The sequence below is a fragment of the Dendrobium catenatum genome, unplaced genomic scaffold (assembly GCF_001605985.2).
Source record: "Dendrobium catenatum unplaced genomic scaffold, ASM160598v2 fragScaff_scaffold_156, whole genome shotgun sequence".
Classification (NCBI taxonomy): Eukaryota; Viridiplantae; Streptophyta; class Magnoliopsida; order Asparagales; family Orchidaceae; genus Dendrobium; species Dendrobium catenatum.
Window position 1 is genome coordinate 2,456,365 of NW_021318618.1, and position 24,429 is coordinate 2,480,793.

The window sequence follows — 24,429 nt, forward strand, 5'->3', positions numbered from 1 at the left end:
AGTCATCCTGGTTACACATTGAGAGGAGTCCAGCTGCTACATCAGGGGATATTTGTTTTATCGAGAGGATCAGGATACCTTCCCACGTTGTTATTAGAGTTTCACGACAGTGCAATTGGAGGACATTCAGGAGCTAAGAAAGCCTTCAGTCGATTGTCAGTAGAATTATACTAAGTGGGGATGTGTCGTGATGTAGAGGATTGGGTAGCCAAATGTCATGTGTGCCAAAGGCATAAGTACTTAACCATGACACTAGCACGGTTACTATAGCCTTTAGCCCTGTCAGAGAGCGTGTGGGAGGAAGTGACGATGGATTTTATTGAGGGGTTGCCGCTTTTTGAGAGATTTTTATTTATACTAGTAGTAGTGGACAAGTATGCACACTTTATCCCTCTGAAGCACCCTTACACTACGGTATCTGTGGCTTCTATTTTTATACGAGAGGTGATACGCTTGCATGGATTTTCAGAATCCATTGTGTTAGATAGTTAAAAGATGTTTCTTAGCCACTTTTGAAAGGAGTTGTTTCGTTTACAGGGTACATTCTTGAAAAGAAGCGCATCATACCATCCTCAGATGGATTGCCAAACAGAAGTGGTCACAAAAGCATAGAGACCTATTTGAGATGCTTTGTATCGGACACACCAAAGAGTTAGGCAAGGTGAATTGCGTGGGAAGAATATTGGTACAAAACTGCAAATCATATGCCATTAAATGGATTTTAATTGCTGGAAAAATGAACTTCTTCGGGAGGATAACATTTGCAAAAAATTTAGCGAAGCCACAGCAAGAACTTACTTGGACTTGAAGTGTTCTCTGTAGCTTGTATCCCCAGAGCCCTTTCGGCTGTAAGCATTGGTTTCAGGAAGGAGGCAGTCAACAAAATAGAAGAGTTGATTGTGGGGAACGAAAATTAAACTGTTTAAAATGTCAGAAACATTTTCTTGACAATTGAAAAGATTCAAAGTGTTTCTTCCCATGAGACCTCTTTCATAGGAAGCATGTTGCTCAAAAGCTGGTGATGATAGACAACGCTTCACAGTTACCCAGTCTATAGTTCTATTTTCTCCATACCTTTTCTCCCTGACAGGAAGTAATAGGTAAAACGTCGATGAAAGAGATGCATTGACCTCACCCAGAGCAACAGTGTCATTAAAATATTCAGATCTATCAAGAATTATTTTAAGAAACATTTCCTGGAAATTTTGAGCTAGAGAAATCTGCAAAAAATAAAAAGCACTAACAATGTAACTTCGCCAAATAAAGTACTAATTAAATCACGTGCAGCATCAACAAGAAAAAGCCCACCTCTTCCTTTCCAAATGTAACTATTCCACAATTCACAAAGCCTGACTTAACAATTCTTCCTCGAGCAAGATGCAAATCAACTTCCATTGCTTCAGCTTCTTTTGGAAGAGGAGCTTTGAGCAAAAGTCCGAAAGCATGATACTTCCTATCATCTGGTGCAGGAATAAATCTTATATAATAAAAGTATAGCTTTATCTTCTCTTCAAAATATGGCAATGGTCCTTTAAGAACAGTAGGAACTAGCATCTCATAAAGTTCTTCTCTCAGGTTTTCATCTGGAACAAACCGAAGAAAAAGAAAAAAAAATGAAGTGATAAAAGGGGAGTATGAAATGATTTAACCCACAAAATCAATACATAATAAGTAACAACTTAAACCTTCACTGTATTCACTCTCAGAAGAGGGTGTTGATGATTCCTTGTTCTTTGTATTACTGAATCCAGGCAGAAGAAAGTCTGACAAGGCACCCCTTTTATGTAATTCTATGCAGGCGTTCAAACATACGGCTCTCTTGGCTTCATCTTTTGAAGCACATGGTAAACTGTCAACCTGACGAAGCGGAGCATTGGGAGGAAGTATTAATCTGCAGATCGTCCCATCTTTGTCATCTATGAAAAAGAACTTTGGGGTAGGAGTAAAGTATCTGCAGCCCAACATAAATGTAATAAGTTAATTTCAGAAATTACAAGTATCCTCAACAATGAAATACAAAAAAAAAAAAAAGGTTCAGTACTTGTCTTGAGGAAGTTTTGCACAGTAGCAATGAAGAAGTGAAACGCTACATGCTGTACTTATAGATGCTCCAGTGTGATCAACTTTATAAATTGCCTCATCTAAATAATCAAAGGCCGCATCAGATGACCTACAAACAATTTCTTTGTTCATAACATGCTCTCCAGACATAAAATCATCAAGTAACTTCTCATCTTGTGTGTTTTCCCTGTCATTGTTTAAGGCAAGCAGAAATTCTTTTAGTTATTCGAAGAAAGAAAAAAAAAAGCGAGACCAACTGCTATCGCCTTAGGAATGTTAAAGTGAACCTTTCCAAAAGAAAGATGAACTCAGATTTCTGCATGCGTGCACGACCTCGAGACTGTATAAAACTAGCAACAGTTTGCGGTAGGTCAAACCTAACTACTAGGCAACAGGTTTTAATATCGAGACCTTCTTCAGCAACATTAGTAGCAACCAAAAGATTAACCTTCAAAAAAAAAAAAGTAATGAGAAAGGAGCCCAGTACCGCCAGGCCAAATTCCTTCCTCTCTTTGTCAGTAGAGTAGTATTAAAGTATGTATTTAAAGAATCGAAAACATAGATATAGCCAAGTGGATCAAAAACTGTGAAAATGGAGCTACAAATTAATGAATGATGTAAACAACAATACGCTACATAAATGTCAAATTTGTTGTGTAATACATTAGTTACCTATAAATATGCATAATCTATGATAGGGAGAGCTTCTTGTCCACTGCCACCAGAGAAAGGGAAAGTTCACATTGTATTACCAATTTGCCTTTTGAATGAATTTGTATGGGTGACTACAAACAAGACCACATTGTCACTTTGAACATTATGCATGCTTACATGGGTCTAAGGAAGTATTCCTAGGTTTATGTCTGCCAAGAAGTTCGAGTGGATGAGATACTTGACCTAATTGTAAGGTATGATCTTACTATCACATCCTGCATTCTATTCAAGGTTCTTTATACAGCATGTTGGAGGTCAAATGTAAAATACATTCAACCAACAAAAGGTAATGATCAAGAGGGAGCGAAGAAGAAAGTCTGTATACACAATTTGAGTAGTACACAGAAAACTTGGATCTAGAGAGCATTCAAAGGGCCACACAAAAAATTTATACTTATTCAATCATCGATTCTAAATCATAGGTCCTTATTCATAGAAATGGAGTTTAAAATATAAATTCAAATATTTGAAAGCAAATCTTAATCCTATCCAATCTAACAACATTCAAATATAAATTTAATATTTTCTAAAAGAAGATAAATAAATCTAATAAAATAAATCAAATTAGAAATAGATAAACTCGACTAACAAACATTTTAAGAATGAACTCAGCTTAGTTCTATTATGGCATATGGCCAATTAGGCTTTGTGAGATGATTTAGTCTAAATAATCCACCACCAACAACAAGCCTTTATACCACTATCTGGGGTCGGCTACATGAATCCTTTTTCTCCATTGTGCCATGTTAAGGGTTAAATTCTAATCTAAATCTAATAAAGAAAGGTCATTTATAATATTTTGTAACCAAGTTATTTTAGATCTATCTTTACCTTTCTTAATATAAGTCAAATCAATTACATCTACTTTCCTAACCGGGTCATCGAAAGGCTGCCGTTTTATGTGACCAAACCATCTTAGGCGGCTCTCTCTAATCTTATCTTCCACTAGAGATACTCCAACCTTTTCACGTATATGCTCATTTCGTATCATGTCTTTAAGAGTAAAGCCACTCATCCACTTGAGTCCTCATCTCTGCAAAACTTAATATTATGCTTCTCTTTTAATGACCAACATTCTGCACCATAAAGCATTGCAGGTCTCACTACCATCTTATAGAATTGTCCCTTAAGTTTGAGAGGGACATTTCTATCACATAACAAGCCCAATGGATTCCTCCACTTCAACCATCCAACTTGAATTCTTCCAATAATATCCCCATCTATTTCACCATCACTCTGAACAATAGACACAAGATATATAAAATTTATGCTCTTATTAATGACTTGATCGCCCAAAGTCACAATCCCCCCACTAGATCTTATATTACTAAAATTGCATTCCATATATTCAATTTTAGATCGACTCAAACGAAAGCCTTTAGATTCTAAGGTTTAGAATGACCTCCATAATTCAAGTTTACCTTCAACTCCCTCTCTAGTCTTATCAACAACAAGAATATCGTAAAAAAAAAGCATACACTAGGGTACAACCTTTTGCAAATGTCTAGTGAGAACATCCATGACTAAAACAAAAAGATATGGGCTTAAGGTTGATCCTTGGTGTACTCCAACTGAAATAGGAAAATACTTGGTCAAACCACCTTGTTTTTAACACAAGTAACAACTTTAAATAGTCCAAAAAAAAATCCAAGAGATAGAGGCTAACTTTTGTAGTTCATCCATGGTAATCCAAGTATCATTTGGAAGAGGCCAACCTTCCAATCGACCAAAAACATATGCTTGCCATTTTTCCCAAGTATAATTTCATTTGAAATGAACCTTTCAACATCCAAGTAATCAATCCGAATTGAAATGAAGGGATATGTATAAGTAACAGCTGCACTAGAAATCCTGCCGTAGAAGAATCAACAAATGATTTTCAATGTTCAAGCATTTCTCAAAAGATCATATCTTCAATAATTAACATAGGACTTATAAATACATCAAGAGAAAAATCTAAAATATAAATATTAGAATTGATTTTCCCACTAATTTAGAAAGGACCACAAACTACTGCATACAATTTCTTATGCCTAGTTTGCACAAAGTTCTAAAATTATTAAGGTGATTAATGAATAATTAAATATTTTAAACAAAATTAATTAAGCTTGATTGATGATATGATCTAAAGAAATTTGGTTAATGATTTTTAATATAAATTCTAAATGTGATTAAGATGTATCTAAGGAAAAAAATGTATATAATAGTTATTACTCAACATTTACTTGTAATCTAATTAATACTTATAATAAATTATAATATATGTAAGCATATAAAAAAAGGGGATATGAGGCAAGGGGTCTCAAATGGTAGAGCACCGAAAGAGCAAGATAAGGGAGACAGCCATAGAATGATCGATGAGGGCATCGTATAATGATGTATCTCACAGGTGCCCATTTTTGGAAGTTATCAATGTATTTAATTTATGATTTATAAGATAATGTATGTTTTAGTCTATGATTATAGGACATCAATCACTATAAGAGTGAAGGAATTATAGATGATTGCCTATACATGAAAATGAAATTAATTGTAATAAATTTATTAAATTATCAAAGAATATGAATGTATGTCTATGTATTGAGAAATCCAAAAGAATTTTAGCATGCATATGTCTTATGCTTTAATTTGGGATTGATTTATAGGAATTGAAGGACAAATTCAATAAGTAGTACTTTTACATCTAAAAGTAGGTAATTTCATTTCCAAATGGGAGTAATGTTCCTTTATTCGAATCTAGATGCATCAAATTAATTTAGTTATAATTTCTGCTCCTTTATATGATTAAATATGAAATGATATTATCTTTTTTGAGAGTGTAATTATAAATAGCTTTTTGATTACATATTTATTCTTATTGCAATAGATTTGTCATATTGCCATGAATCACATGTATATTTCCATGTTTATAATTCAAGTTTACCTTCAACTCCCGCTCTAGTATGATCAATAAGAAGAATATCATCAACAAAAAGCAGACACCAGGATACAACCTCTTCCAAATGTCTATTGAGAACATTTATGACTAAAGCAAAAAATATGGGCTTAAATCTAATCCTTGATGTAATTTAACTGAAACAGGAAAATACTTGGCCAAATCACCTTGTGTTTGAATACAAGTAATAGCTATTGCATGCATATCCTTAATGGCTTGAATATAAGCACTCTTCTAGAACTCTTCTCTTGGAACTTTATCATATGTTTTCTCTAAATCAATAAATATCCTATATAGATCCCCATTATTCTCTCTATACTTCTCCATCAAACCTCTCAATAAATATATAGCTTCCATAGTAGACCTACCCGGCATGAATACAAATTGATTTTGAGATACAATAGTATCACGTCATTAGCTACGCTCCATAACTCTCTCCCATAGTTTTAAAGTAAGACACATTAACTTAATTCATCTATAGTTCACACAATCTTGTGCATCACCTTTATTCTTAAAAATAAGAATCAATACACTCATTCTCCACTCATTTGACACATTTTATCTTCAAAATGATATTAAAAAGTTTAGTAAGCCAAGAAATTCCTTCATCTCCTACGCATTTCCACACCTCTATTGAAATATCATAAGGTTGGACAGCGTTTTCATACTTATTTTCTTTAAAGCCTTTCTAACTTAGGTTTTACTAATACACAGATAAAAATTGTTGCGTCTTGGAATATTCGCGGCGGTAGAGAAATATATAGTTTAATGTCTTAGCATTGTACGAAGATCCAGCACATAATCAGATAAGTGAGAGGGTGTAGCGTTCATAAGAGACACCATAGTTTTTATGTGGAAACTCCTAAAAAGGGGGGAAAACCACGGGGCCTGGCCCAGTTTGAATGAATCCACTAGTATTTGCAGTCGATAACAAATGAGGCCCTTCCTTGGGAGAAGGTCTTGGTTTGATGTCACAAATGTACATCATATAGAGTGCATTACATGGTGGGAGTTACAATATATGTGTTTGTTTTGTGGGCACGACCATAGTCGATAGGATGGAGGTCGAAAAGACCGTTGTCTGGTAGGCGATGGAGATAAGAAGGATCGTAGTTGGCAGGAGACCGGGGTCAGAAAGATTGTTGTAGTAAGACGGTACTTTGGTAGAACTCTGAACGTCAGGTGGTGGCCTAGCAAAAGTCCAGGCCTCAGGTGGTGTCCTGGTGGAGCACAGGGCCTCAAGTGGCAATTCGGTGGAAATGAGGGCCTCAAGTGGTGGTCCGGCAGAGCAACCGCGTCAGGCGGTGATCCGGCGGAGGTGAGGGCCTCAAGTGGTGGTCCGGCAGAGGTGAGGGCCTCAGGTGGTGGTCCGACGGATGTGAGGGCCTCCGATGGTGGTCTGACGAAGATGAGGGCCTCCGGCGGTGGTCCGATGAAATGAGGGCCTCCGGCAGTGGTCTGGCAAAGGTGAGGGTCTCCAACGGTGGTCCAATGAAAGTGAGGGCCTCCGGCGGTGGTTCGGCGGAGGTGAGGGCCTCAAGTGGTGGTCCGACGGACGTGAGAGCCTCCGGCGGTGGTCCGACAAAGGTGAGGGCCTCAGGTGGTGGTTCGGCGAAGCTCCGGCAGTGGTTCGACAAAACTCCTGCGGTGGTCCGGCAGTGGTCGAGGAGCTTCTTCCTTCTCTTCTTCATTCTTCTCTTCTTTCTTCCATCCCCTCTCAAGAGAAATGAGGGGTCTATTTATAAATTTATGGAGTGGCATGACCCATAAATAGGTGAGAGATAAAGGGTAAATGGGGAGTGGTTGGATGGACGACCGATATTGAACCCCTTGATCATGCACTGTTCGTCAGACATTTGAAGGCTTTAATAATGTCGAAATTCGATGATCTTGGGCTCGTTGGATTTGTCTCGTCGAGCCGCTCGATTCGATCATAAGCACATCATGTTCGGAAACTGTTTAGTAACCCAAATTGTGGTTTGAACCTTCCAACAGCGCTTTGGGTTCTTGATTTGTGATCATTTGGGCTCGGATTGAGTCGAATTTGGTGTCGTTGGATTCGTATTTCTGAGACGCTCAGTTTGACTATAAGTTTGCTAAAATCGGAGTTCAGATGATCCCGGATTTAATTTTTGAAGTATTCCTGCTTGATTTTGCATCGAGATTCGTGCCCGATCAATATAATTTTTAAATGACGTATCAAAAATAAAAATCTTTATTTTTTAAGGTGTTAAGGTCACTAAAGTAAATCGTATTCTCACAATTTGCATTGAAAAGTTTAACAAAATATCTTATCCACCTTTGATGATTCTTTTTTGTGGGCCAAGGCTTGCCCCATAACCTTTGTTGAATATCCTTTCTAATAAAAGCACTTTTTGATTTTCATCATTAATGCACTTCACTTGAACTAAATCCTTACTACTCATATCTCTTTGGTTTACTAACTTATACATATATCTTTCACTTATTTAATATCTAATTTATTATATAAATCATTAAAAGCATAAATTTTTGCATCGCATATTATTTTCTTAGACTTCTTACGAGCATCTTTATATCTTTCCCAATTATTAGAGTTTTTTTCATCTAAATTAATAAAAACTCTTTCTTCAAAAGATATATTCTATATTCATTCTTCTAAGTCATACTTGCATCATAATATAATTTTAAAATTCAAGTGTGCGACACTTTAAGATGAGTGTTGCTGTCTAAAGAAGCATGCAATTGCATCAAAAAATAAATGAACCCCTTCAGAAGCATGCAATTGCCTTAAGAAGCATGCCACTATTCCAAAAGCATGCAAATGCACTAAAATGTGTATAAATGCATGGTGCAAACTTATAAAAGTGCTACACAAATGCATAGAAAAATGTGCAAGTATACAATGCAAATGCATTAGAAAGCATAAAAGTGTATCATGCAGATGCACAAAAATTGTAGAATAAAAAGGCATTCAAGTGGATCATGAAATGTGCATGTACACTATGTAAATGAATTAAAAAGCATGCAAATGCATAAAAAATATAAAAATGTGATGTAGACAAAGGAGGGGTCAACCCATGTCCAAAATAATATGAATTGTGGCTTCCCTTGAGTCTACTAGCTCAATCAAAATTGAGCTAGAATTTTAGCTCATTTATGAGCTGGTCTTTAGTTCATTTATTGAACTAAGGGTTAGCTCATTATTAGCTATGATTTTAGTTCATAGTTATCTTTTTATTAAATGTAATTTTTATGTTTTTTATGTTTTAAGTTATAGTGTCTCTTGGGTTTTCAAAAAGGGCTTTTGGAATCCCAAGATAAGTGTTTTGTATTCCTATGCATGACTCCTTGGTTTCCTCCAAGGTTTCATTGCATTTCCCCCCTTGGATTCCGGCCGGCTGCTGGTTTCCCGTGCCTGCGCTCCCTCCCGTGACCGTGCCCCCTTGGTTCCTGCTCGGCCTCCTTGGTTCCCGCGGCTACCTCTTCGGTTTCTTGGCTTGGGCTGTTTTTGCGTGAAAAGCATTTGGGTTTAATGCTTTTGATGCTTAGTTTCTTGTGTTAAATTTAATGTTAGTGTCTCTTTGTATTCCCTTTCATACCTATATATATGGGTGATTTGTATTGTTTAAAATAGTTGAATGAAAATGTTATTTTTAGATAAGCTATAACCTGCGGGTTTGCTTTGGAAATCCTGCGGGCTCTTTCCACCCTTCTTTCTCATCCCCTCCGGAAATCCTGCAGGCTCTTTCCAACCTTTCTTCTCGGGCTTCTAACCTCTTTCGTCTCTCCGCAAGTGCCACTCCACCTGTATCCTTCTTCTCTAAGTGCAGCAACTTTAGGGTGTCTTTGAGATCGAGTCGAGTTTGTGTTTTTTAATTTCTTTTATTTCTTTAATTTGAAATGTAAGAGTTTGTTCGTCCCTTTTCTCGTCCTTAGTCATTTTCATTGGTAGAAGTCCGTCTTTTCTACTGTGATCGAAGAATATAGGGTCCCCTATATTTTTTGCTCGCATCATTTTGGTATCAGAGCAAGTTATGAAGTCCTAGGTTTGTGGTTTGTCAAGTTGTAGTTTGTCAAATTTGATTTTGTTTGTCAAGTTTTGTTGTCAAGTCTGAGTTTGTCAAGTTTGTCAAAGAGTTTTATTGTGAGTCTAAGTTTAGGTTGAGTTTTTTTTTTTTAGTCTTTTGTGAGTCAGTAAAAAAAAATGAAAAATACCAAAAATATGGCTACATTCAAGGAAGAAAGCGATTAACATAATCCTGATGTCCCACTTCCATTGGATAGATGGTTACCTACAGAAGGCGACTCTACTGGTCCGCTTCAAGACCGTTTATACAAGCTTCAATCATGGATGCACATACGAACAGAAATATACTTCAAGAAAAAGCAACGCTTACAAGATAAATTCCTGAAAGAGCGAGATGAGATCATGCAAAAGTATGAAGATTTGATCAATGAATTAGATGCGCCGTCTTCAACTCCTCGAAAGAAATCTAAAGTGAACTCATTGGGAGATGAGTTTCTCAAGAAGGGAAGTCTAATGTAGACAAAGGGGGGGTCAAACCCATGTCCAAAATAATATGAATTTTGGCTTCCCTTGAGTCTACTAGCTCAATCAAAATTGAGCTAGAATTTTAGCTCATTTATGAGCTGGTCTTTAGTTCATTTATTGAACTAAGGGTTAGCTCATTATTAGCTATGATTTTAGTTCATAGTTATCTTTTTATTAAATGTACTTTTTATGTTTTTTATGTTTTAAGTTATGGTGTCTCTTGGGTTTCCAAAAAAGGCTTTTGGAATCCCAAGATAAGTGTTTTGTATTCCTATGCATGACTCCTTGGTTTCCTCCAAGGTTTCATTGCATTTCCCCCCTTGGATTCCGGCCGGCTGCTAGTTTCCCGTGCATGTGCTCCCTCCCGTGACCGTGCCCCCTTGGTTCCCGCGGCTACCTCTTCGGTTTCTTAGATTGGGATGTTTTTGCGTGAAAAGCATTTGGGTTTAATGCTTTTGATGCTTAGTTTCTTGTGTTAAATTTAATGTTAGTGTCTCTTTGTATTCCCTTTCATACCTATATATATGGGGGATTTGTATTGTTTAAAATAGTTGAATGAAAATGTTATTTTTGGATAAGCTATAACCTGCGGGTTTGCTTTGGAAATCCTGCGGGCTCTTTCCACCATTCTTTCTCATCCCCTCCGGAAATCCTGCGGGCTCTTTCCAACCTTTCTTCTCGGGCTTCTAACCTCTTTCGTCTCTCCGCAAGTGCCACTCCACCTGTATCCTTCTTCTCTAAGTGCAGCAACTTTAGGGTGTCTTTGAGATCGAGTCGAGTTTGTGTTTTTTAATTTCTTTTATTTCTTTAATTTGAAATGTAAGAGTTTGTTCGTTCCTTTTCTCGTCTTTAGTCATTTTTGTCGGTAGAAGTCCGTCTTTTCTTCTGTGATCGAAGAATATAGGGTCCCCTATATTTTTTGATCGCATCAAAATGCATCATGTAAAAACACCAAAAAAAGTGCAAGCATATAATGAAAATGCACCAAAAGCATGCAAAAGGATCATGCAAATGCACCAAAATATATAAAAAAATGTATTAGGCATGCACAATATATCAGATCACCAAAATCAAATTGCCCACAAGTGCTTTGCTATAGTTGATAATATCCAAACCGGGAGATCAGACTGCTGCATAGGCTAAAAATAAGATAAATTTAAATCTATTGTTCCATAAAGTGGGAAATTACAAAGTATATAATCATTTAAAATTTTGCCATCTCCTTGTCTAACATTATAGTCATATGCATGCATTCCGTCAAGCACGCACAATGTTAGAACATAAAGTTTGAGAATGTTGTGCGGACAATAAATAAAGTGAACCAAAATCTAATTTGATTCTTTGCAAGCAAATTGCTAGAGTTAACAACGTCGAAAGTAAAAAAAAATGAAAGTTTTCAAAATTCTAAGATGCTGACTTGAAAGCAAATATCAATAGAAGGGAATTCAACTTTAAAAATACCCTCAAAGCTCAAAGAAAGATTATTTGGGGTCCAAATCCCAATAAAATTATAAAAATTCAAGAATCATCATAAAATCTTTTACGTTCAAATGGAATCTACTACCTAAAACTTAATGCAATAACCATCCAACCCCCACAACCATTTGTTGAGGATGTTAAACTAAAGAATAATCTCGGCTCACAAAGAGTCGATCTCTTGTCAAGCGTATCACTATGTTCGCTCTTAAATGATCTTTCATTAGTAAAGATGTGACTCATGTCCTTTAACCAATAATTTTGCCACCATCTGGCATAACAAATAATGGGCTATAATAAGAGCCCTCTAACTGGGTGACTTCACTAAAAAATTGCACATTTGAATTATAGTCATGGCTAAAGCCAGAAAGATCTCCAATAGCTCCAAAGCCCTCGATTAGTAAATCATAAGATGCATTTGATATGGCATAAAGCCCTCAATTAGCTAATATCAACTTAAATTCGTCCTCCTAAACAAATATCCTCTCATATAGCTCAAGGCTGTCAAGCAAGGTCAACTTCCTTTTATGAGGAAGTGAAATAGTGTCCATGATAACTAAGGATAACAGAACCATAGGACCTTAATCAATTTTATCATCCCTCCCTCCCAATATCCATTTTAAGCTAAGTGTAGTACATTTCCTCAATTTAAAATCATATTGTTGCTACTATATGCAAAGCACTTAACATCTAATAACTAATCTTAATCGAAAGTTATCTCTCGTCATCACGAGGAGTAATTAACCATAGGGCTTATGCCTATGGGAAACTTGGAACTATATCATTATGTCCTTGTAAAATGAGGGTAAAATCACTGAGTATTTGACTTATATGCAATTTTATCTACTTCTAAAAATTTGAACTAGAAACCAAACTCTCAAAATAGAGCTCGGGCAAAAATTTTTTAAGCCCACACTTACCAAAACTTTAAACTACTTCATACTCACAAAAATTGAATCGTATTCCTTCACAAATCCTTAACCTCTATACAAAAAAATATAATTAACCTGGGATCACAACAGTTAGTTAACTGACATCCCAAACTCTTAATAAAGGGGTCCTCACTCTTTTCTATCAAAGAAAACTCAATCTTCCACCATCATAAATTTCAATAAAAATTCTATCCAAAAACCCTAAAATAGATAATAGTTTTTCTTAGCCTTCGACAAACCCTAAACCTTCCACCACTAATCCTATAACAATTGAAACATATTAAACAACTTCCCCTCATCATTTTGGACAAGATGCTAGTAAAAAATATTTTGAAATTTTACTATAGATAGTGTTACAATTTCAAATAGTAATGAGCAATGCAAGTGAAACTTAGTAAAAAAATCTAAATGATATGCGAACATTAATTTTAAGTAGTTATTAGAAGCCATCATTGCAAAATAAATTAAAATTTTCAGCCATAAAACAAAGTTCAATGCTTTTATCTATAAAATAACTTAGTTTAAGACCATATAAGAGTTAGAAGGATAATTTAAGTGGAGCACTCAATTCACTCGTATATAAATCTTATATAAATCTCACTACATAGGGTCATTGGCAAGAATTTGGCTAGGCTGATTTTTAGAAGAGATTAACAAATGATAATTCTTGCAAAGTTATAAGATTTATCACATATATACAATTCTCCAAACATCAAAAGAGATTCTAACTTATTGCAATAAGATTGAACATCAAAGGTTGTGATCTCCTTGCATATAAAGATCTTCCTGCTGTTGTTATTGGCAGTGGAAAGCAATTGTGCTTGCAGAAGTATAGTACCAGGTAGATTTTAACACAAGTCAATTTTAAATTGTCTGCCTTAATGAGCATTCAACCTAATCATTTTCAAGGTTTGTCGATTCATCTTACTGTAGTATTAAAAGTGGACCTCTTCTTCTACAGAAAATAACTGCATGAAGATACGGAAAATAACTGCATGAAGATACCTAATTGCATTTTATCCTTCATTAAATGTGAGACAATATGACCATTGACTAAGTATGAAGATTGAAGGAGTTGGTGAATAGTGCTTTTCCAATCAATTCAACTTTTCTCTTTCCATTATAATTCCCCAGCTTACTTATTTCTCTGCTCATTGTATTCCTTGAGCGGTGATCATCAATATAGTGCCTTCTATCTCACATTTCATCAGAAATAAAATGCATTACATGTCAGATTTTTAAAATAGAAGTTGCAAAAAAGCTTTTACCAAATTAATTAATATTCTTATTGTAAAAAAGTTTGCTTCTAACAGACCTTTTAAAAGTGATCTAAACTCTAACATGCATCATTCTTACTATCATTACAAATATTGTTTCATTAAATTCAATTCAGCAATTCATCACCTTGCATGCTACTTATGATTTCTTTGTAAAAATAAAAAATGCCGAATCGTAAGTGTTGCGATGCATCACAACAAAAATAGACGAATTTTCAAAATTGTCAGAATTCAATGAAATAATTTTTATAAAAATCTAAATTAAATTTCGATCGATGTAATATAAAGAACTTAGGGTTAATTTCGAATGAATTAGAAATTAAAATTCGTCAAAGATTATTTAAGGTTAAATGACTAAATAGCCCCTCCTAACTCCCAAGAACACTTAACCATGAAAGGGCACATGCGTCCTTTGGCCCCCAACCGCCCAAAGAGCTTACATTCGGTCCCTTCATTTTCTTCATGTGTTCTTTGTTCGGCCGAACGCAAGAAGGAGAGGTCTACGGGCAAGGCGTAGGGCGAACAGCGGCCGACGGTGGCTTTGGGAGGAAATCGAAGGGGAATGTTTAAGAAGGAAAAATGTATGTTTCTAAATCTAGAATCCCTTCTTTTCAGTTAGATTTTTCATGATAAAAATCTAGGCTTTTTCCATAACTTAAAATTTTAGAAGAAGAATATTTAGGAAAAGTGTAATGATGATTTCTAACCACAAAAATTTAAAGTTCTCTCAAAATTTTTAGGCTTTCAAAATTAGGGTTTTCCCAAATTTAAATTTCTATGAAGATTCCTTCACAAATATTGTTTCAAATAGCCTTAGGAAAGTTTTTAATGGTAAAAATTAGAGTTTATCACTATTTTTCTTTTTTCTTTTTTTTTTTTATTTAAGAAAATCTGAAAGCCATTTTGTCCTAATTATTATTTTGGCAAAGGGGAAGGCTTTAGCATTAATTTGTGATGGGAATAATGAAAATTTGGTTTCCAAATTTAAGGTTTTAGGGAAAAACAAAAAATTCATGTCATTTTAAATTAAGCTAGGTAATTAGAAAGAGTTAGAAAAGGGAAATAATGGGATTAGACTAACTTGTGGGCATAAATTTAGGAGTTAATTAATTCCAAAAATAATGACATGCAAATGCTCAATTAAAAGGTTAATGTTAATGATATTATAATGTTCAATTAAATGTTAATGATGTTAAAATGCTCAATTAATGAAAACGAATTAGTATTAGAATGCTAATTTAATAAAAATGAATTAAGTTTAATGTTGGATAATCAAAGTTATATTCTTTTAAGTATGAAAGTTGGAGAGGAAAGGCGTCGGAAGGGTAAACGACGATTTGCGCACGTCCGAGAGTTTGCTTACTTACATTAGGTAGGTACATGTAATTCTTTAACTTTCAGAATATGTTTCCTCTCTAAATGTTTATTTAGAAGTACCATATAATCAATAGCATCCTCCATATACCCAATAATATGTTCCTTCTTTATTATGCAATGTTTCTCCTTTATTATGCAATATTCCTTCTTTGATATGCAATATACTTGGGCAACTTTTGATGTACATTTTAGAATGCACTATATCTCTTTTAAAATGTCTACATATAGAAATGCATAAAAACGTTGCAGTAGATAGGAACATATGGTTGAATGAAATGAAATATTATCACCCCTTCTACGATAAATAATGTATGATTGAATGTGTATGTTGGCACGAAGTATCGATATGATAAAAGAAAAAAATTATGGTCCTTGGAGCAGAATGAAAATGAATACAACTGTCAATTGAATGTGTACCTGAGCAGTACAAACTTGATGCTTCGTTATGGATGTATATGCTATAGATATGTTATATGCATAACGACTATGAAATGTGTAAAATGTAAAATGTTACGGACTAATGAAAAGAAAAATGTTCATATATAGGATGATATACAGACTTAAGTAAATCAATTATTACTGCATCACACATGTACTATTCCTTGATTTAGTTTATTTATTATTACACTGTACCATGAAATTGGCATGCATACTGTGTTCTTACCTTATTTTTTCTGAAATTTATTGAATATCATGTTACATACTGAGCTTTAGCTCACCCTAGTTGTGAAATATTTTTCAGGAGAACCTGTAAATCTGTGATGGAAGACAGGCAGTCGTTCACATATCATCGTAGGGATACGTTAGGAGATACGTTCTCTTTTTATTGTTTTGATGTTTTGTGATAGAAAGACATGTATGATGTCATGTGATAGAGGGACCTCCACTTTTTATAATAGACTTCTCATATATGTGTTTATTAATGAACGAAAATGTTTTTACATGAGTTAGTGACTCTTTCTTACTATTGTTAGATAATTATTATGATATGATATGATATATATTGGAATTAAAATTGAAAGGTTTTAATTTTTCCGTACGACCGTCTATTCCCGCCTCGTTAATTCGAGTTTATTGAATCAGGTCATGTTACTATGTTTCCCATAATCCTTGAAGCATTTCTCATCTCACATGCTGCTATTTAGGATTTGTGAGGTCCTTTTGTAGCAAATCATCCTAGACATTATTTCGTTCGTAAATCAATTTCTTGTCTTTGAACAAACAAAATTTCATATATATATAATAAAAACATTGCTGCTAACCCCAAAATCAAGCTATTATCTCTTGCGAGTGTATTAATCAGAGGTCATAAAGCAATACCATCACCCTCATTAGACATATCCTAACTGTATAGGATCGGCTTTGTGAATCCTCATTTTTTATTCATTCATAATAAGTGATGCTAAAGTATTAAATCTATTCTTATAAAATTAATTTAAACAATTTCTATCTATTTTACCTTCAAGTCCAATCTCCATCCAAATTCCATGACACTAATTTTATCTATTAGTATGATAGGTACATTTTCTGCATTTTGTATATGTCCAAACCACATAAATTTTCATCTCTTTAAGTATACAAATTCTAGCTATGTTCCCTTTAATATAACCATTCTTCTCCCTAGTCTTTTGTATTATATGTCTGACCAATTAAGGCTATTTTCCATTACCTCACTTTCATTAAGTACTACTTTTAATCACACTTTAGCATTTCTAGTTCATCACATATCATCTTACCATTCTACTTTTTTTCTTACTTCTGGGCTATGAAATTGCTTGGCCCATGAATATAATCCATTAAATATTTTAAGTCTAGTCATTTCGTAAAAGCTACCTTGTCACAAATTACTTTAAAGAGTTTCCATGCAAATTACTCGTCTATATTACCTAATATTTATATAAAACATCCAATTAATTCTATAACCTAGTATCTCTTGATTCTCCAATAATATTGATTACCATCTATCAATTTAATATACAGAAAATTCCATATCATGCATTCAATCTTTTACATAAGTCTTTAAGCCCTATGTCTTATTAAATAAAGATGAGCAATAACGAATTATATTAGCTTAAAAATTGTTAAATCAAATAAAGTTTAAATACTCATTGCACCATTCACGATAATGCCAATATAGCACTCAAAGACTGGCATGGAATCAAATTCGTCATGACCATCAATGCTTCTGGAAACAGTTATGAAAAAAGGATATTTTGAGCCAAACAAAAATTCATTCTTCCACCTCCAAAAAAAAAGTATCAAACAGTCTTAGCATGCAAATAAAAATACCTTTCCTGTGGAGAATTTTTCAACAATGGCATTCATCTTACTCCGTGACATGTTCCTCAATCCAGAATGAAAGCCCACGAGGAAATCACATTTCCAAAATTCTAGAGACTTCAAGCTTTTAAGAATACATGCAAGTGCTCTTGCAACAATGATTCTTTTCACAAATATTATGCATTTAGAATTCTCCTTCAACCTGAGAAATAAAGAGAAGCACAAGAAATACATACAAGAATATTCAAGATTGCAAGGATTAAGCATGCTCACAAAATAAAATTAGCAACATTTTGGACACATTTTACAGCCATACGATATATCTTCATTAACTCTACATTTCTTCTTCTTTTTTTTCTATTTTTAAGCATAACTGTCTTTCTTTCCACAATCAATACATCAAGCTTCAATAGCATACCAACCATAATAAAAAACAGAAGCGTGTTCAGATATTGGCATCAAATTTATCAGTTTTAAAAGCTTATCATAACTGTAGTCCATTCTAGTTTCACATGAGTTCAGAATCAAATGCATGCATCATAACATTTTGGGCATATCCTGCATTACCCCAACTACCTGGCTAGGTTTCAGCAATCCTTACTCTTTGTTAGATCTCAGCCTCTCGTTCCCAAATTGATCCCACGGCTACAGATAGGGATCCATGGGAAGCCCACATGAATCACGTTGATTACCTTCCTTAGCTAGGCAGCTGATTTAGGAAGGATTATATTAAGGAAATTAATGCATGATTATGTAGTTATTTATTTCTTTATCAAGACATCTTGTATATAACTATAAATAGGGATTATGTTGTATAAAAAATTTAGCTTTTCCCTCTCATACCTCTCAAGCTAACATGGTATCAGAGCCACGATCAGCTGTCGCCAAATCTTTGTAAAAAGATATACGAAGGAAGCAGAGAAAACGATCTTCATTGCCGCTAAAGAACGATCATCGAGCAGCCCAAACTGCTATGTTCCTTTCGGCCCTCCGTGCATACTCAAGTGAGCCGCGAGATTCCTGCGAGCAATTTGCTCGGTGGGAACGAGAGGCAGATAGGCGGAGACAGCCTAACCCTGAATGGTGCCAATACCGCTAAAGCTGCCAAACGCTATTGCAAAAGACATGCAAATGATGCTATCAGACGCCGTCAACACCTCCGATGTGCTCCCGTCGCGGCTTCCTCACTTCTTTGTTTCGCAGCTTCCCGACATTGTCAGATGCTCCCTTATGCCCTAGCTGACATTTTTTTTCTTTATAAGAATGAAGGCGGCTCGGTCAAACTCACTTAATGCAGAATTTAATCAAGTGAGAGTCCAGATCCTTGGCAAAGAGAAGACAACATCATTAAATGAGACCTTTTCTCTCATTCGTGCTAAAGAAAGCCGACGAGTAATTTTATAACCAAAGGTTGTTGAAAGTTCAACAATAGTGATAACCAGAGAAGCACAATGGAAGGAAAAAGGTAAAGACTCCTCAAAATTTAACGATAGATACTCTCTTTGGTGTAGTTATTGCAAGAAATCAAACATACAAAGGAGACATGCTGGAAGATAAATGGAAAGCCCACAAGGAGTGGAATCAAAGAAGTGGACAAAAAGGAACTTCACAAGCCAACACTATAAAAAGTCAATCTAACCCAAAAATGGAGTCCAACTTCAAAGAGTTCAATAAGGAAGATATTGATAAACTAAAACAACTCCTGGTATCACTTGAAAAACCAATTGCATCATCTTCACTTGCACTTTCATGTATGTTTTCTATTGGATTAAGTGCCTCTAGAAATCATTTAAAAGGATTATAGATCATTGACTCAGGAGTCATAGATCACATGACACGCTCTACTACCCACTTCATCAACTATACTCCTTGCTCAAGTGATAAGAAAATAATTACTGTTGATGATTCTCTTACTACAGTATCAGGCCAAGGAGACATACTCTTATCTCCCTCCCTCACTCTAAAAAAATGTGCTCCATGTACCTCAATTATCCACAAACCTAATCTCTATATAGAAACTTACCAATGACCATAATTGTCAAGTACTATTTAACCATACTTATTGCTTATTTCATAACCAAAGATCGGGAAAAAAGATTGGACTTGCTAAGGAGAAAGCAGGGTACTACCTTGAAGAGTTGAACAAATCTAAGAACAACAACTCTATATTATCCCTAATTAATAAGAAATCTACTATCTAGCTTCATCATTTTAGATTAGGACATCATTTTTCGTCATCTTAAAACATATGTAATCCAAATTTTTTTATAAATTGGAAAATGAACATTTTCATTGTGAACCTTGTGAGTTAGCCAAATATAAAAGAGTTTCTTTTCCAAATAAAAATTAGAGATGTGACATTCATTTCTATCTTATTCATAGTGATATAAGTGACCCCTAAAAAATTCCCAACATCTTTGGGGCTCTCTGGTTTGTATCTTTAATTGATAATTGTACTCGAGTCTCTTGGATCTATGTCTTCAAAAATAAATCAGACGTTAGCATATTCTTCCCATTTTTCACACCATAATCCTGAATCAATTCGGGGTAAAAATAAGAAAATTTAGTTCTGACAATGCTAAAGATTACTTCAAACAAACCCTATACTCCTATTTTCAAAATGAAGGTATCATCCATGAGTCTTCCTGTGTTCGCACCCCGCAACAAAACGGGATTGCGAAAAGAAAAAATTGTCACCTTCTAGCCTCCACTCCTATCTACCTATTCCACCACAATATACCCAAATCATATTAGGAGGAAGCCCTCCTAATTTCTGCTTACTCATAAACTGACTACCTTTAAAAGCCTTGGGACTAAAAATTCCAACGGATATTATGTCCTCCTTTTTACCCTGAATATCGAACCCATAATAATCTTACACTGAGAATTTTTGGGTATACTGATTATGTTCACCTTCACAATCAAAATAGAGGAAAGAATAGATCCAAGAGCACTTAAATACATCTTTATTAGATATTCAGCTACCTAAAAAAGTTACAAATGTTATCATCTCCCCACAAAGAAACCCCTTTATCTATTGATGTAATTTTTGATGAACAAAACTCCTATTTTTTTCAAACCTCATCTTTAGGGGGAGACTGAAAATTAAGGAAGATGAGGAAAGTGAGCTTGCCCCTCTTAACCTTCCACATCCACCTCAAACCAATCCACCTGAAATCAAAAATAGGGAAACTGAAGACAAAGTTGTCATTAGATTTGAGAATGTATATTTCAAGTGTACAAGTTCAAACTATGCTCTGAAGCAGATCCAAGAATCTGAACCAGCTCCTGAAAATAAGGTTAAGTTTAACCCCTTCCTTGAACACCATAACCAACTCTATATCCTTCAATAACTTTTCATACTCACACAAAATGATGAGGACATCAACAGGAAATTTCAGCAAGTCTATCACAGGAGACATCGCAGATCAACGGCCATGATCATAAGCATCTATTTTTGAGTCATTTCATTAGTAGTCTTTTGTTTATTTTAGCTTTGACCATTATACCCCTTCATGGGAGCTTAGTGAGTTGTAGCCCAAAGGGCACTTTTTCTTTTAGTTCTTCTACTTTGGAGGCGTATATATAGATGTCTTAGACTTGTATTGAGGATGATGATTGCTAGATGATAAAATTTCAGCCTTGTCTTCTAGTTCTCTTAGTGAGTGCTTGAGTGGAGAGACCCTAGAGAGGGGGGAGCAATACGCACTAGCCACCGGTGGATTCCAGACTCGTGGTTTTCGTTCGTGGAGTGTATTTTGTTTCTTTCCTTCATTCCAGACCATCGACAATCCCTAACCTAGCCACTAGCCACCGGCCACACCCTATTTCCCTCCCAACCCACCAATGAGACCACCCACCATCCGGTCGGCCACCTCTCGGCTGCCAGGTTCAACCCAACCACCCTGGCCGCCAACCCCTCCTAAGGCCCACCCAACGTCCTCCTCAAATGCCACCTCATCACCATCCTAAATTGGCCCAATCTAAATTAGGGAAGGCTTAAAATTGAATTCAAATTAATTTGAATTTCAAATTCTCTTTCCTAAATCTGAAATTTATTTTAGGAAATCCCTTTAATCCTCTCTCAAATCTGAGAATAAATTTAGATTTATTGCAATCAATCAATCAATTAATTGAGGTTCACATACATTGCACGTGGACATCTCTCTCTCCCCAACATGACCGGCCCCCTTACCCTTTTTCTCCCACTTCCTAATTAATTCCCTCCCTCAATCACTCTTCAAACCAAGCTAACTGCCGGCCCCCCTTCATATCTCCCCCCTCCATTCGAATTTAATTGAGCCATAATCAAGGCTAATTTCAAATAATTTCCCTTTAATTCTCCCTCCACTTCTCTTAATTAATCAATTCAAAATTCAAATTTCACAAGACCCTAACCCATAAAATCTGAAATTTATTTCAGATTTCAAGTTCCCCACCCCCTCCCCATTGGCCACCCACCCCGGAACCTAAACCCCTCTACACCGCCGGCCTCCTCACCCTCTCCCCCTTCCCTCACAAGCCGCCACCTCCAATTCTACCCAAGACAAATTTTGCCCATGGAAGGCGGATCCCAAACTTGATCCCGGCATACTCTACGATCAAGAAGACCTCGTCAACACCTTGCAACCAACCTTCTCTACTATCAACTTTGACTTCGACGAGACTGTGGAAGGATACGTGGATAAAATTCTTTTTCAATTATCCACCGCCATTGATCGAAGAGTCTCCAAAAATCACCCAAGCCGTCCACTATCTCTTCGAATCTGGTTAACTCTTCAATGACCAATACTCGCGGCATTCGCTATTTACTAGTGGCATTAGTAAAATTTATTATGATCTTCCTCCGCTAAGCCCACTTAAATGAGTGAGAGTGAGAGAAACTCATAGGTGAATTTTCTTATTGTTAATGAGCAGATTCGTTGTTATTTCCATAAGCGTTGTTGAGTTTGAATTATTTTACATGTCTTGCTATTCTTGCATGTAACTGTTTACTATTCTGAAATCAAGTTCGAACAATTCGGAGATTCTCCCTCTCATGAAACATTGCTTAGTACTTTGTATGGCTTAAAATACTTTTATTAATTACGTGCAATTCCTAATTTGATACCGTTTCACATCACAAAAACTTCCTTGTTACACTGAAAGATATCCATATTCCTAATGATATTTTTGAGGCCTTATCTAATGAAAATAAAAAAAATGCCATAAAAGATGAAATGCAATCCCTAGAAAAGAACAATACTTGGGAGATCATCAAACAGTCGATGGGAAAAAAAACCAGTCAACTGCAAATGGGTGTTCTCTATTAAGTTTCAAGCAAATGGTATGCTGAAAAGGTATAAAGCAAAACTAGTGACGAAAGGGTATACTCACATATGGCATTGACTACCCGGAAATCATTACATCCATAGCCAAGATGAACACTGTCAAGATCCTACTCTCACTAGTAGCTAAGTATAACTAGCATCTAGAACAACTGGATGTAAAAAATACATTCCTACATGAGGATTTGGATGATGAAATATTTATGGAGATACCACCAAAATTCAAGAAAAATTCTGGAGGTGACAAGGTGTGTAGGTTAAAAAAGGCTCTATATGGGCTAAAACAATCACCTAGGACCTTGTTTGAAAGATTCACAAAATTCATGCTTCTTAATGGGTACCGACAGAGTCAAGTGGACCATAAACTATTCTTCAAACACTCGGACTCAGGAGGAGTCACAATATTACTAGTCTATGTGGATGATATTATCTTGACTAGAAATAATAAAAAGGAGAAAGTTAATCTAAGGAAAAATTTTACCAAGGAATTTGATATCAAAGAACTTAGTAGACTAAAATAGTTTTTTTGGAATTGAAGTAGCCCACTCCAGCAAAATAATATTCATTTCACAACAAAAATATATTATAGATCTTCTTAAGGAAATCAATAAACTAGTTTGTAAACTAGCACCAACACCAATAGAATCAAATCTTAAATTGGGAGAAGCTAAAGAAGATTTAGATTTAGATAAGGGGGCTTACCAGAAACTTATGGAGAAATTGATCTACCTTTCCCACACCATACCATATATAGCATTTTTTGTAAGTATGGTCAGTCAATTCATGCAAAATTCAAAACAAACTCACATGCAAGAGGTAGACATAATACTGCACTATCTTAAGGGAAGCCCAGGAAAGGGAATTCTCTTTAGAAGAGACTAGGGAATAACCCTAAAGGCATACACTGATGTTGATTATACAAGATCACCAGTAGACAGAAGATCTACGTTTGGATACTACACATTCCTTGGAGGGAACCTAATTACATGGAGAAGCAAGAAGCAGAATGTTGTGGCAAGATCTAGTGTAGAAGCAGAATATAGAGAAATGACCTTAGGAATATGTGAGTTTACTATGGATCAAGATGATTCTTGAAGACCTAAGGATCAAGTGGGACGATCTCATGAAGCTACATTATGATAACAAGTTAGAAATCAACATATCTCACAATCCAGTCCAGCATGACAGGACCAAGTACATAGAGGTGGACAGACATTTTATTAAAGAAAAAATTAGACAGTAGTCTTGTATGTATCAATTGTGCATTATCATCAAAGAATCAACTTGCAAATATCTTAAGGGATTGGATAACTCTGCCCTCCTCAGAATGATTGCCAAGATGGGAATGATGGATATATATTCCCCAACTTGAGGGGGAGTGTTAAATTCAACCCCTCATTCCCAAATTGATCCCACGGCTACAAATAGGGATCCGTGGGAAACCCACCTGAATCACGTTGATTACCTTCCATAGCTAGGCAGTTGACTAAGGAAATATTACATTAAGGCAATAATG

At 35.4% G+C, this 24,429-nt stretch overlaps 1 protein-coding gene across 5 annotated transcripts in view; it reads right to left on the bottom strand.

The window, feature by feature from the left end:
- The window catches only part of LOC110094032 (endoribonuclease Dicer homolog 4), a 105,900-nt gene that overhangs the window by 30,259 nt on the left and 51,212 nt on the right, over positions 1-24,429 (bottom strand). For all 5 annotated transcript variants that reach the window (XR_002302802.2, XM_020819139.2, XM_020819138.2 and 2 more), the window contains exons 12-17: positions 17,596-17,788; positions 2,349-2,509; positions 2,042-2,248; positions 1,686-1,951; positions 1,309-1,583; positions 799-1,220 (exon numbers count right to left, since the gene is read on the bottom strand). Coding sequence is in view for 4 of the 5 variants with exons in the window: in XM_020819139.2 (XP_020674798.1) it covers positions 799-1,220; positions 1,309-1,583; positions 1,686-1,951; positions 2,042-2,248; positions 2,349-2,509; positions 17,596-17,788 (1,524 nt within the window). In the remaining variant the exon portion in view is untranslated. The remainder of the gene's footprint in view (positions 1-798; positions 1,221-1,308; positions 1,584-1,685; positions 1,952-2,041; positions 2,249-2,348; positions 2,510-17,595; positions 17,789-24,429) is intronic.